At 36.2% G+C, this 14,106-nt stretch overlaps 1 protein-coding gene across 1 annotated transcript in view; it reads right to left on the reverse strand.

Moving 5' to 3' along the window:
- Positions 1-675: 675 nt before the first annotated feature.
- Positions 676-14,106, reverse strand: part of LOC113234711 (lachesin-like) — a 78,335-nt gene continuing 64,904 nt past the window's right edge. Inside the window, exons 4-10 of the mRNA XM_026470157.1 lie at positions 9,516-9,686; positions 7,755-7,883; positions 7,240-7,378; positions 6,728-6,879; positions 4,271-4,384; positions 3,417-3,479; positions 676-2,758 (exon numbers count right to left, since the gene is read on the reverse strand). Coding sequence (XP_026325942.1) covers positions 2,538-2,758; positions 3,417-3,479; positions 4,271-4,384; positions 6,728-6,879; positions 7,240-7,378; positions 7,755-7,883; positions 9,516-9,686 — 989 coding nt within the window. The 3' untranslated portion in view covers positions 676-2,537. The remainder of the gene's footprint in view (positions 2,759-3,416; positions 3,480-4,270; positions 4,385-6,727; positions 6,880-7,239; positions 7,379-7,754; positions 7,884-9,515; positions 9,687-14,106) is intronic.

The raw sequence follows: 14,106 nt of genomic DNA on the forward strand, positions 1-14,106 counted from the left end.
TATTAGCTTGTCAATATTTTTCTCATTGCCGCGACTTACGTATTTATATAGAAAACAAGTTTACGAAAGGAAAAATTTGGCATCATTGTCACAGGACTTTCGGGGTTAATTTACCATCATTAACGTATGAACACTTACCTAAAGCAAAGAAGTAAAATTTGGTGAAATCGAATAACTTTTTTAATATAATTTTAATATTACCCCTCTTTCTCTGATAACAGTTCAATTTTTTTTTATAATATAAAGTAACTGGACGGGCAAGTCGCGTACCTGGTGGTAAGCTACACGCCTGTGCATAACAGTTGCAGTGCCACTCAGAACTTCAAACACAAAAGCCTGAAGGGCACTGCCACAGCGCCCGTCACCCTGAGACATAATTTGATTTGTAATAATGATCGTAAACATATTCGTAGTGGTGAATATTCGTATCGCTTTAGTGCTCCAAAATTGACACGAGTCCTCATTAGGTAAGTCGCTTATCTGATCTAAATGTCTTCCCATGCTTCTCTTTTCTTCTATGTTCCAATCTATACTTCTAAGAAAACCACGGGGTCGTATCAGATGCTCAACATCCGTCCCTTGCGGTTCTTTATTTTCTTTAATAAGCTTTTCGTTTCGTATAGGTACTATTTTCGTATAATATAAAATAAAACAACCAAACTATTTATAAATGGCCTGTTTTATTGATATTCTTATATTTACAATCATCATTTCGTGATAGGTACCGAGCGGTAAAACTTGGGCACCTAAATTCATAATAATAAAATTACATCTAATGTACCGATAATATTTACATAACATTCCACCTATAACTAAATAACGCTTAACAACGAAATTTTGGGGTCTACAGTCGGTGTACAAAATCATTTTCAATTAGCAATACATATTTTATAAAATAATTTCTTATTATCGTATCTCATTCGCAATTGTAAATATTGAAATGGCTAGTAAGATCACTTTGAATATTAACTCGCCTCGTGGCTTTATCGCAATGAGAATTAATGATATAGCTAATTCTCACAGTAACCATTACAAATAAACCACGAATACCGACAAGGTTGAAACGCATTGGCTGGCAGTAAGCGGCAATAGGCATTTCGCATTGACAAAACAATATACAATAAGGAAGGACCACACAAACCCACACTAAGTTTCGTACCCTTCTAATTTACAACATAGCATTGAATAAGTACTAATTCTATTTTAAAACGAAGCACTGCAATCAAACTCAAGTTTCTCGTAGCCCGATGAATATTTCGTGGTTTCGTTCTCCGAAATTTTTGTACCCAGTACGGGACATCGCCAAACACTTGTTCAGGAAACTGATAGTTCAAATTAAAGTTACAAAAGCATTCTCATAAAAATTGCTGTGCTTTGTTTAATCAAAATACCAATCGCCAACAACGTCTCAATGTGGCTTAACCTAAGTTTAACAAAATAAGTAAAACTGCACTTGACGGTGTTGTCAATTGTACACAAAAACCGAACTGATCAATGATTGGTTTGTGGAGCCCATAAATAACAATTTTATGATTGAAAATGTTTGGAGTTAGTTTAATAACAAATCTTTAATTATAATAAGTACGAAAGAACTTAGAAATTTGGTAATATAAGAAATATGTTCACTATTTCGTGTTATAATAATTACATTAAGACTTAATAAGTATTTTATGTATGTACATGTACAGTTATATATGTTTGTACAATGAATCAGAGTACTGATATGCTTTTCGTGATTACCTGAATGTGGCGAGACAATTATTTTAAGGTACTAAGAGCGCTTCGGTTTGATAACATTATTCGTTAAGTATACATCTTATTTATGTAGATTTAAAATGCGCTGTCTAGAAATGAGCAACTTGGTAAGAGAAAAATGAAGAAAATTTGTAAAATATACCCATTTTGGTATTGCGAAATTATCGAAGCTTCCTTGGCATCCACTCAAATTGCACTATTTCCGAACGGAATTCCTTAACCAACATGCATGAAATTTGAAACTAGCATAAAAATACAATTTTAAATTTAGCATTAAAAATCACAGGTCGTGACGAAGCCCAAATTTTGAATTTTGACATGTAACCTGACATAATTGAGTCCAAAGGTCACCGTGTTAAGTCTATGGGAAAGGAGGCAAATATTATGCAGATGCAGAACTGACTAGTAGTTTTAATGAGTTGAATGTATCAATGCGATCATTACGATTAGAGACATCGCGGAGTCAACATTTTGCATTTCACGTCGGTTGGTATTTATCTGCTTCAAGAGTACCTACACACAAAAAACAAACAAAATTTAAACATTCCAACAAACTGTTTTTGTTACTTATAGTAATTTAATTAAATCTATCACATTTTTTCACATAACTTTAATTTATTTAGTAGCATATGTACGTGAATTAAGTTACGACTAATTAGTACGAGTTGACGATAAAAGTCAAATGATATTGTTGAGTATTGCCGCTAGAGGCATGAGCCTTCATAAAACGCATGTTTAATGATTAACTAAAATTGACACGTTTCCTTAAAGATTCAAACTTATCACCTCACGTTTTGTACAATTTTAATGCTAATTTGGTTTCTAACAGCATACAAGAAGGCGAATAAATTACTAAGAAAAAAATTATTTATATACGGCAATACTGAGATTAGTGCCAGAGTGGGGAGAGGCAAGGCTTGATGGCCGCTGGAGCCCGTTGATTCGGCAGTTGGCAACCAGTTGTTGTCAAGAACGGACTGTTCTATAACATTTTGCATTGTATCTGTAAAAGGAGTGTACATTTAAGTTTAGCTTTATTATATTTTTAATCTGACTGATTTTATTTACTATTTACTTCATGACATTTAACTTTATTAATTCCTGTATTATATACATGAATTTTTGCTATTATTTATGAGTACTGTATTATTGCACGTACTTTATCTTTAATGTTTTTATATTTTTCGACTTCAGCAACTATTGTGTCTAGATATATATTCTGTTAGCAATATATTTGTGCAATAATGAAATAAATTAATTAAAATGACGGCTGATAGGGGAGAGTGGAAGACAAATACATGCGGTGCCGACCCCACCTATCGTGGGATAAGGACAGGAAGAAGAAGAATGAAATAAATTAATGATGAATTATTTTTTCAACAGATGATCACAGTTGCATCACGCGGAGGTTTCCTCACAAAACAATTTGATTAAAGACGTATTTGAATGGATGACGAATGGATGGTTAGTGATTCAAATGATAGTGTTCCCTCCCCGCATTTTCCAAATCATAGAAAGACCTAGCTTATGAATTTTTGTGATATTTGAATTAGTTTATTTCAATGAAATTTAAAACTTTTATAGTCATAAAGAGAAAGGGGAAAAGATGCAATCAAGATGTGAACTTTGAAGAAGTTGTAATCATTGTTTTAAGTACGTACCATACGTGGTGACATCTGGTGTGTAAAACTTCTGCTCGGCAGGTTGTAAAGGGACCACATACCCTATAAATTAAAGCGAACATTTAGGACTTTTCACTTAAAGCCAAGTTTAAGAACAATCATTTTGTACACGTCAGGCCGATTTCTGAGGACGATATAACTTTCAAAATCACATGCAGACATTTTAAAAATATCTTAGGTGTTCATTTCCTTAATAGACACCTTAGGTCGAGAAAGTTTCATATTCCATGAAATGGTTGCAAATATACGCATATCATGGAGATCATTACACAAAGGTGATAAGTATTCTAAAGTGCATAGCTAATGTAAAATCTTACGGTGTATTGACATGGTAACTATTTTTTTGTGCCGACAAAGCTGGGTTCTAAATAACAATGGCAAATACTGGGTTACAAATAAAATAAATGTGCAACCTAATTGTAAAACAGTTTCCTGTCTCATTACTAAAATTGCCATAATTTAGGTGAAAATTCTGAGCCATTAGGGAATTATTCCCAACATCACAGTATTATTGTTGTGGCTCGCTAATACTGAAATGAACATTATTACTTACTATTGCATTAGTCTTTGGGGTTTCCAATGTTATTATACTGGGCTTTATTTCAATTAGATTTCAGAACGACAATCAAAGTCCAGTAACGAAAAAGGTAGCTTTTGAAGAAGAAAGGCTCCTAAATTTTACTGATGACTTCAAACAGACAGACGCTCTTAAGTGATCGTAGCAAGCTCAGCTTCACGGCTAGGGGCTGAAGATTATGTCCAGAACTATAAAGCTAAGTGGAAAATAGATGGTGGGTGATCACAAACTTTGTTTTACGATACAGTATACTTACTAGGTGGTGGTGTATATTCGGTAGTAGTAGTCGGAGGTAGGGTGGTAGTTGTGGTGGTGGTTGTCGTAGTGGTCGTCGTCGTTGTTGTGGTTGTCGTTGTCGTTACTTTTATTTCTGTGGGTAATGAAAACTATTCTGTTAGTACAAACGTTTAGAAAACAACAGCAGATCAATAATAGCCGAGTTGGGCGAATGCTAACATTCTATTTCTTTCGAGAGTCTTTCAATCCGAACCCCGCGGCCTTGCATCTAAAGGTATTTTAGAATAATGACCAGTTTACAATTACAAACTTGATTCAATGATGAAGGAAAACATCGTAGTGAGTAAACCTGTATGGCAAGGAAGGTTCACAAAATTCGAAGGCACGTGAAAATGTCCTCACTCGCACTGAACAAGAGAGCTCATAGCCTGAACCCTCTTCTTGTAGCAGACCTGCGTTCAACAACATGACGTAAAAGTTTTAATTCCTACGAAAGCAAGTAGTAAAAAAGTTGCACACAAAAGAGGTCACGGGTATTTTGAGAGCTATTATAGGGTTATAAGAATAAGTGCAAGACACGATGTTCCTAAGAACAATGAATAAAAAAACGAAAATTATAATACGATAAAATCTCTTTGAAAGATGTTTTAATGGTTTCTCATTTTTAGAATGGGTATCCATGCTAATAATTCTGTGTCGAAATATCCTTGAATTACTGGACGTCACAGACAGAAACTTTATAGAGGAGGGAATTCAAATCATAATTTCCCTTCCAGTATAAATAATAGTATTTAAGCCCGGTTTGGATCGGGCATATTTATTTACGCGTTCAAATTGAACGGTTCACGCGTTGGTTTGACCGGGCTTATGCTCTGCCCTATGCCTACACAAGATTATTATTTATATCACTTCCTGAATTAAAAATGCTTAATTTCGAGAATGTTTTACTTCGCCAATCAGCACTGGGCCACCGTAGTCAACAGTGATTCACCACCCACTTAATTATGTACATAATAATATACTACCTCCTTGGCCGAACGGTTACCATGTTGGACCGCCACGCAGAAGTCCCGGGTTTCATTCCCGGGCCCGGTGAAACATCATCGGTATGGCCTACATTTATTTCTCTCATGAGTTTAAGTATCTGTGGTTGGGTGAATTTGTGGTTGTCTTTGTGTAGTTAGTAGTAGTAGAGCTCCTTGTGAAAGAGTGCGTCCAGCCACCTTACCTATTTCTGCCGCAAAATAGTAATGTCAGCATTATTGTGTTCCAATTTTGAAAGGTAAGGAAGGGTGCTGGTGAAATTACAGGCACATGTGACTTGTCGACTTATGTCTCACGGTGACGGGCGCAGTGGCGGTGCCCCTCAGATCTTTGCGATTTAAAGTTGTGAGTGGTACTGCAGCTGTTATGGACCAGCGCGTAGCTTACCACCGCCTGACACGACTTGTTCGTCCCGTTACTTGATATTGTAAAAAAATGTATGTGGCCATGATACAGCCATGTAACCCTGTAGGGCACCGCAATTTGCGTTTACGTAAACAGATTCGATATTACTATAGAAACTAATATTATTAATAATATTGACAATATTAATCTTGAAGTCATGTCTGTGATGAATGTTGTTCATTAGAAGTTAAAATATAAAAACTACCAGCAATTATTATTTATAAAACTGTGTCATCCCTAATGATTTTTTGCTTTGAAGAAGAGATTTCAAACGTTCAAGTTCGAGTAGTAATTCAAGTTCAGAATCATAAATGGATGTTGGATTGATATGTAGTGCCATCATCTTCATTTCAGCCGAATGACGTCCGCATCGCCGAAAATGGGGGAAACCCCCAAAGAACAAAAATAAATGATATGTAGTAAACCAATTTAAAATGAAATCTTGCAATTTTGTTACGTACCAGTAAATAACAGTTCCCGTATATTAATACTCATTGATAAATCATACGCAACAGTAGGTATTGTGCAAACTTTATTTTACGGCGGTGGGCCCTTTATGACAGCTACCGGACTCTAGTCATCTGAACACCTTCAAGTGTGTTCATTAATTTCTTATTGAATTTCAAAAAGCCCATTTTTAATATATTTCCTTGTACAAAATTACGAGTGGATTCAATTCAAATGATCCCCTAAACAGTATAGTAACCGAGAAGCGAGACTTCCCTATACAAGTAGTGGCAACCTTGCATGTAGTTTTGTTTATATTTGATACATAATATTTTTTTTATACTTCTACAGCACTGCAAAGTACAGTGAATGTCCAGTGTCAAATAAAACAAAGGTAAAAATTAACAATATTCCTACTTGATTTTAGCCTGCATGAACGTCATAATCCTATTTTTTTAGTAAATAACATGAACTATTGAATTGATATTGGGAATAGGATGTGACAAATATATTGCAGGCAAATGCTAAATGAGATTTCAGAATCTGAATTTCTGGAAACACACCAATTCATCCAACTTACCGTAAAGCCGTATCGTCCCTTCGGCCTTGCCCATCGTATTGGAAGACACGCAGGTGTAAGTGCCGGTGTCTTCTCCACTAAACAGCTTGACTGTCAGCACCGCTCTCACTTGATATGCTGATAAGCGCTCTTCTGATATCTCGTGTTTGTTACTGCAATCAAACAGCGGTTTATGGCATCATCTCTGATCAATGCCATACATTTTAGAATTGGTTTGAGCTCCAGTGAACAGATGACGCTCCCACGTGACAAAAATCAAATTTGTTCAATATGCGCTCTGATTTATGAATTTGAATTTCGTCAAATTACGAACATGTTTAAATTATAATTCTCACATTTGCATAAATATGAACCGCCGAATAGACCATTGCACTAGAGAATTTAATTGGATTCAAGCGGTAAGCATCGTATATCCATGTGCAACTGTACATTTACGGTAGGTAAAAATTAAAACGCAAAAGTCGCTTTGCCCTGTACCGAAAATCAAGACTTTTAAAAAGGCGTTAACATACTCAGCAAGTATCATGGCCTCCTCGCTCTTGAGCCAGTAGTTGATCGCCTTAGGGTACGCCTCAACGGCGCACTCGAGGCGCACCTGGGCCCCGGTGGGGACTCCTATCACCTTCCTCGCCACCATCATTGTCGGCGGAACTGCAAACAGGAGCATCAGTGATACACCTGACGCGCTTGTCTATTATGTAGTTGATACCCTTACACCAACAGCTTTGATCAATTAAGAAAGGTTCACAAAACTCTTCGAAGACATGTCAAGAGCCCTGAACGATGACGTTGGAATTATAAGGTGAACTTATAACAAACGAACTACTCTCCCAATACAAACTCGTGACTTGCAGTGAGACATGCTCTGAGTACAATAGATATCAAACTTTTTGAACGAAAAGTCACGCTATTGGGCATTAGTATGTCTTCTCCTTAATCTTATGAACTTTGTGGTATAAGCTATTCCGTTATCGTCAACTTTCTCCTTGCCATGCCTGGAACAAAGTTAGCGACATTTCATACATACAGTTGACACTGAGCATGATGCGCTTGCTGACGGACGGAGGCACATCGTTAGAGGCGATGCACAGGTAAGCCCCCATCTGCCTTCGCTCCACCCGCGTCAGGTTAAGATTTGGGCCCATGTACATATCCACTGAAACAAAGTTCGCTGCTCAGAGAGGTATTATGTACATAACAAATGTGCTAAGTCAACTACACCAATCCGTCGGTTGAAACTCCCTAAAGGTCCTACTTAAAGGAAGCTTCTCTACCTTAAATAGGCGAAATTAGAAAAGTTTGTATAATGTTCCCGAAGTTAACCCCAGGACATTTAATTGTGTAATGCTTAGTGTGCTTGCTTTACCACTAAAGTAACCGAAGTAATCACAAGAAAAACACTTTAAATTCTCGGAGAAAGCGCAGCGGGGAATTCAAGACCCCCATGCTTCAGCGACCTAGTATCGACTACTTCAGTTCTTTCCTACATTTGCTGTATAAGAGTATAAATAAAATAGTGATATAAGAGACGACCGTATTATATAACGTTAAGGCAAAGAATTTTTTTTTTTAAGTTTTAATACTATTTACACAAAGCCAGAGTGACCGTTGACTTAAAAAGTTCTTTGCTGGACAATGACCGTTTTTGCAGAGTTCGTTAATTGAATGACAGCTTTCTAACTTAAGAAGCTTAAGGACGAGCCGAGGAGATGAGTATGTTCTAGAGTATATTTAACCTAAAGTTTACAATTGTGTTACTTAAAACCTTAAAGTTTATGATTCATCAAAAACTTAAACTTTGACCAAATTGCATGGAAGCTTTCATTTATATCACAAAATGTACGTCACAAAGTCTCGCTTCAATTTGTAAAAAACATAAATGTAGCAGTGACAACTAAATAAGTGTTTCCATTATTTATCACTTGACTTGTCTCCGCAGAAAGACTTTGCCAAGTTTAATTCGAGTCGTGTATTTGAAAACCAAACAACGTTTTTACAAAGGAGAGACTGAATATCAAGCACAATAAATAACCGAGTGTAATAACAGCAGAAATGGCAACTCGGCAGAAATACAAAAAATGTCGCAGATAGACGCGAACAATTTCGACTTTAACTGAAATACACGGAAAAAGTCGACTGCGGGCTGACAAAGAGAAATTAAAGTGTAACGTCGAAGGTGGAAACGCCTGCGGGTGACTTGATACCTTAAATCGAAACTGTCAAGGTCATTCATAGTAACTTCTTCTCTCCTAATTTCGGAGTAGCGCCGGCAAACAATTATTTTATAAATATTCATTCAGTGGCCCTAAATTCTGTTAGTGAAGGCAAGCGTAGGTAATCGGTTAACATTTCTCTTTCCAACAAAATTGGAAGTGGGTGTTTGCTGTTTCCAAGTTCACGTCATATATTTTAATAAATGGAAGTCTACGTATATAAAAAGGAAAAATCTGAAATAAAAATTTGACAACTGCTCCCCACTCAATACCGAAATTCAAATTGAAATATTAATTTTCCGTACGCCATAAATTGTCGCAAATGAAAGTCTTTCTGTAATTGCGCTATTTTGGGAGTTAATCAAATTCGAAGGTTTCTTTTCTAGAAGGATTCTATCCAATATTTAAGGAGTCGGTTGGCGTGACAAGGTAACGTTATTTTTTATCTTAATTTATATCATTTAAATTGGCATAAATATTCACTTTGTCAGTAGAAGAAATTAAATCTTTAATATTTTGCAATACGTCGCGGTCCCGGATCTGAGTCAGAATATTTGTAAATGTGTTTCTTTTACCTTTGTGGAGTTCTCCAGCCTCATTCCTCAGCTGGATGTTAGTCCCGTCCTCTCTCCGCCACAGGATGCGGGGCAACGGTCTTCCGTCAGCTTTGCAAGAGAGGCTCACGTTCTCTCCTTCTGTTGCCACGATGTCGCCACTCGTGCCCTCGTCTATTATATTCGGTGGCACTGTGCGTAGAAAAATGTTAACTTTGTTAACATTAGCCAAACTGAGACGGCAATAAATAATAAAAAGCATTTATTTAGGACCTGAATCCATATATAATTAGTAACAGACTTATAAACTATGTTAGTAAGTACATTTGACGTTTTGTTGAAAAAATTTGCCAGCATCTAAATCTGTTGAAAGTAACTAAAATGAATGAAGTTGGGTGCATCGTTGCAAACGTTAATTTTCACTATATCAAATTATTTAACAAATTAGAATCCGCTTGATTTTGCGCCACTTTCCATTACTGCAAATGTTTTTATTATAAAATATTCATAGCACGTTGAAAAAATAGATTTTTTTATTCACTTGATTATCCAAGCTGACTGACTGGAAAAAGTCAGTTCTATATCACAGTACTTATGTGGTCTGTGTATATCACATGCTCATAACAAATGCAAACAGCATCTCGTGACATTTTGATTGCTACTTTGAATAACGTGATTGTAAAGGAACACACTTTTGCCCCAATGCAAAAAGCGGAGAATTATAAGTTTGAAGCCTTGGTCTGTGTATCTATTTACGTCTTTATGTTAGGGGTGTCGTAGGTCCCAAACCAATGGACCGTTCTGAAAGCGGATTTTTTTAATTTAAAATCTAATTTAATCCGAATGGCATTATTTATAAAGCAGTGTTTGAGTTATATAGCAGTATTTGATGAATATCTGCTCAGCTGTTTAAAAATGTATCAGCTCTTTTCTATTTTGTCAGTGCAGGCATCTCAGTCAAAATTTTATTTTACTACCATTTATCCGATCGACTTGAAATTTAGTATAAATAATATGGTAACCTAGATCTGATGCTGCAACCAGGACAGTCTGCAGACTACCTAACTTCTCAACTACTACATTAGTACGTTGTTGACTACGTCGAGTTGTTGGCTTACGGAAGGTGACTTTATTGATCATTTTAAAGTAGTTTTATATATAAATTAACAATTAAATGAAAAACCTGTGTATGCGACAAAATAAATGAGTAAGAACCGAGTTTATACAAAAGCCACAAATCCAACTTTCATTACAATGTTCCAGCTCAGACAGCGGTTTTGTTCACGCTGATGGTGACAGAGAGGTATTTTTAACCCTCAAATGAAGCTCGATAGACTAAAACAGAACCAAGAAATGCACAAATATTTGCAATTTTAATAATTGCACCATCTCTGTGACGGTGTTGAAACTAGGCTACAATAATGCTAGAGCACTAGTATCACTGCGCACTGGACTTGTAATGATTTTTTATAGTATTTCTGTTCGAGCAACGTGAAATCGTATATAAGATCACTGCCTGAAATCCATATTTGCATTCAATTCGTGACATAATAATAAAATTACATTAATTTGACTTTTGACGATTTATTGACATCATTTGGACACTAATTTGACAAAATGTGTTTGGACATGTTCCGTAATTCATTAATTGATGATTGATTCTGATGATCTTGCTTTCTGTATAAAATATATTTTTTATCGATTATGTTTTGAGTGCAGTCGATTACAGGTGATATAGAAAACATTCGGCTTGGGTGGTATCGATATTGGGAACAACATTTTGTAGTACAATAAAAGTTTTTAGATACATTTTCTGCGGCCACTGAGGCAGCGACGACTCTTTCGCCGCTCAGTAAAATTATATGTTATTTAATGATACCGTCAGACTTAGTGCTCGCGCTCGAGGTTTCCTTTTGCATAAAAGATGCCTAATTCTAAAAAAAAATAATGACAAGCGACCATAAACGGAGATAATTTATGCGCGGAGGGATCGTAACTCAAAGCCAAAGGAATACATTTTCATAGAAAAATATACTCTTATTCGCGTTTTTCCTGTTAAAATTTTACGTAAATCTCGCGATACGAATGTTTTAATAAATATTTATGCAAAGATATAAATTAATTAACGTGCTGTAGAGTTGAAAAACGCTTTTTGTATTTTTACTTCATTTACTTTTATAAAAGACTGGTTTGATCCCCTGCCGTGTTGTAAAATTACGAGTACAGCTAAAAAGCGCTTTAAAAATGGGTCTAGAAGTTATTGAGAAAATCGTGAAAGTAATAAATATGTAGGTATACACGAAAGAAACATAATCGGCCCTTCATGTTGAAGTTGGCTAACGACAACAGTACGATTGAAATGTCGAAGGTGCCATTTCAAAATTATAATTTAATTTGTCTCAAAATTGGACTCAATTTAAAAGATGTTTCAAATGCTTAAAGGGTTAAGGTAGACAGATACCTTGCAGGTGCCGATACCGATATAATTAAATGTTTTGCAATGATACCAATTACTTGGAGTAAAAAGTCAGGAAATAACTGCAAAGCTGTTTCCCAGAGAAGACCCAAAACGCGAAGTAATTTAGAAAAGATTTTTGTCTAAATTTGTTAAAGGCCACTTTTTATAAAGGTTGTGCTCTCGCCGCGAGCGAAGTCACATTTTCTATCATCTAATCATCTTTCTGTAAATATTTTGTGATATTTTATTGTATCATGAAATTAAGTATTATGTAAAGTAAGATAGGTAATCTATAAAAAGCTAAAGCTTTGCAAAAACTAATTGTTTAATTTAAAATATAATTGAAATCTGAGTTTACATTTAATTTTATTCCCACCTCTAGCTGATTGGTTAATTTATAACCTCCGCGCGTGCAACTCGATACAATCGCATAATTAAACTGATTACGTTTGCAATTTCGATAATTGCAATGCATTGGCGACACAAACAACGGTCCTTTTTATCTCTTTATTTATATTTGCACCAGGCCTAAAACGCCTCGCGCACTGGCCAACCGCGACCGAGGCCGCATAGCTAAAATCTATGTACGTCCAATCGCATGCCCAGTCGTGGTGGTCCACCTTTCTGTAATTGTTTACGAGAGGCCGTTTACTGGTGGTGGCTCGAATAGACCATGATAACACACGACCAAGTTTAGCCAGGTAAATGCAATACTTGGTGGACCGCAACTTCTTCCGTAGAGGTAACGATCAGTGGCCTGTTGTATTCGTGACCACCTAGTGCGCAGGCGCCTGAATTCGCACAGAACCTTTATTTGTTTATCCAATATTGTTGCGTGGGTTTCTGTCATCTCTGATTGTTGTGTACGCAACGAAGATACAAAGTAAAAAAAAATATCGAGCTAATGAAAATACGTGTTGATTTTCTATTCAAAGGTCAATTATCTTAGAGCTGGTACATATTTTTCTAATACCGCTTTGAAATTGAATATTTTAATAACAGACAACGTTACAATTTTTCGTTAAGAAAAATTTTTCTGGGTACATATACATGTATACGTCACGTCTTCTTCGTATCGGGGTATCGATGAAAAATTAATTTGCTAAACGCCAATGGTCAAAAGGTCATTACAATTATTATCATTATTAATACAAAGATCGAACACATAGAGAAATTTCTCCGACCCGATAGGACTTGAACCCACGATCACGCTATAGGTATCGTAGCGTTGTTCTGTCTATACTCGTGATCTATACCAACTGAGCTACAGATCAAGTTATCGAGTATCATAGAAGAATTTCGACAATGTGTCTTTGCACTGGTTTATTGGAGTTTTGCGCCGCTAGTGACATCTAGTGAAAGACTTTAGAACCTTCATGCAAAACTTGGGGTTATTTCACTAAACAAATATCAATAATACATCTATTACAGATACTAAGCGTTTTGAGCAGTATTTAATTTTGTTAGTCATACGAATATTTTTTTGGTTTAATCTAATATCTTCTTCGATAATAATAACATCTTCTTGGCAGTGTGGTGGTGGTCGTCACCAGAACACACGGCCACTCTCAATCACTTCCATTCATCTCAGCAGAGATCCCCTTCGTGCTTGTTATCTAATATACTTGCAGTTGAACTAATAGATCCGCGACATGAACTTATCAACCACCTCCGAAATGATAGGAATGGTTCGGGAACACAAGTCATCTTTGAAAACGTACTTCAGGAGCAACTATAAAATTGCTTTATAGTTCAATCTGAATCCGATTTAACGACACAAATTGAACTCAAAACACGCACGTGCTCAAGACGGAGTCCTTCCGCCTTCCACAAAATACTTCTTCTATGAGATTGTTTTATTTCCAAGTAGTTCCGCAGCAACACAATTGATTTTTTTCAGTGCATCTAGAAAGCGGCGCTCACGGCAAAAATGTGCCAACGGTAAATCACTACGGTAAAGCAAGTCGTGGAAATAGTACGTCGCTACGTGATAGCACGCTATTCAGCTACGTGGCCAAACAAGCACTTTACCGACCTACAGGGAATTGGAGAAGTCGGACCTATTATATCCCTTTTATAGAGTTACCCCAGCGTTTATAAAACCATGTGAAGACCCAAATTGGTGTTGGGCGGGCCTGCTCTAGTGCTTTCTCT

This window comes from Hyposmocoma kahamanoa, unplaced genomic scaffold (assembly GCF_003589595.1).
Source record: "Hyposmocoma kahamanoa isolate Upper Pololo Valley unplaced genomic scaffold, ASM358959v1 86, whole genome shotgun sequence".
Lineage (NCBI taxonomy): Eukaryota > Metazoa > Arthropoda > Insecta > Lepidoptera > Cosmopterigidae > Hyposmocoma > Hyposmocoma kahamanoa.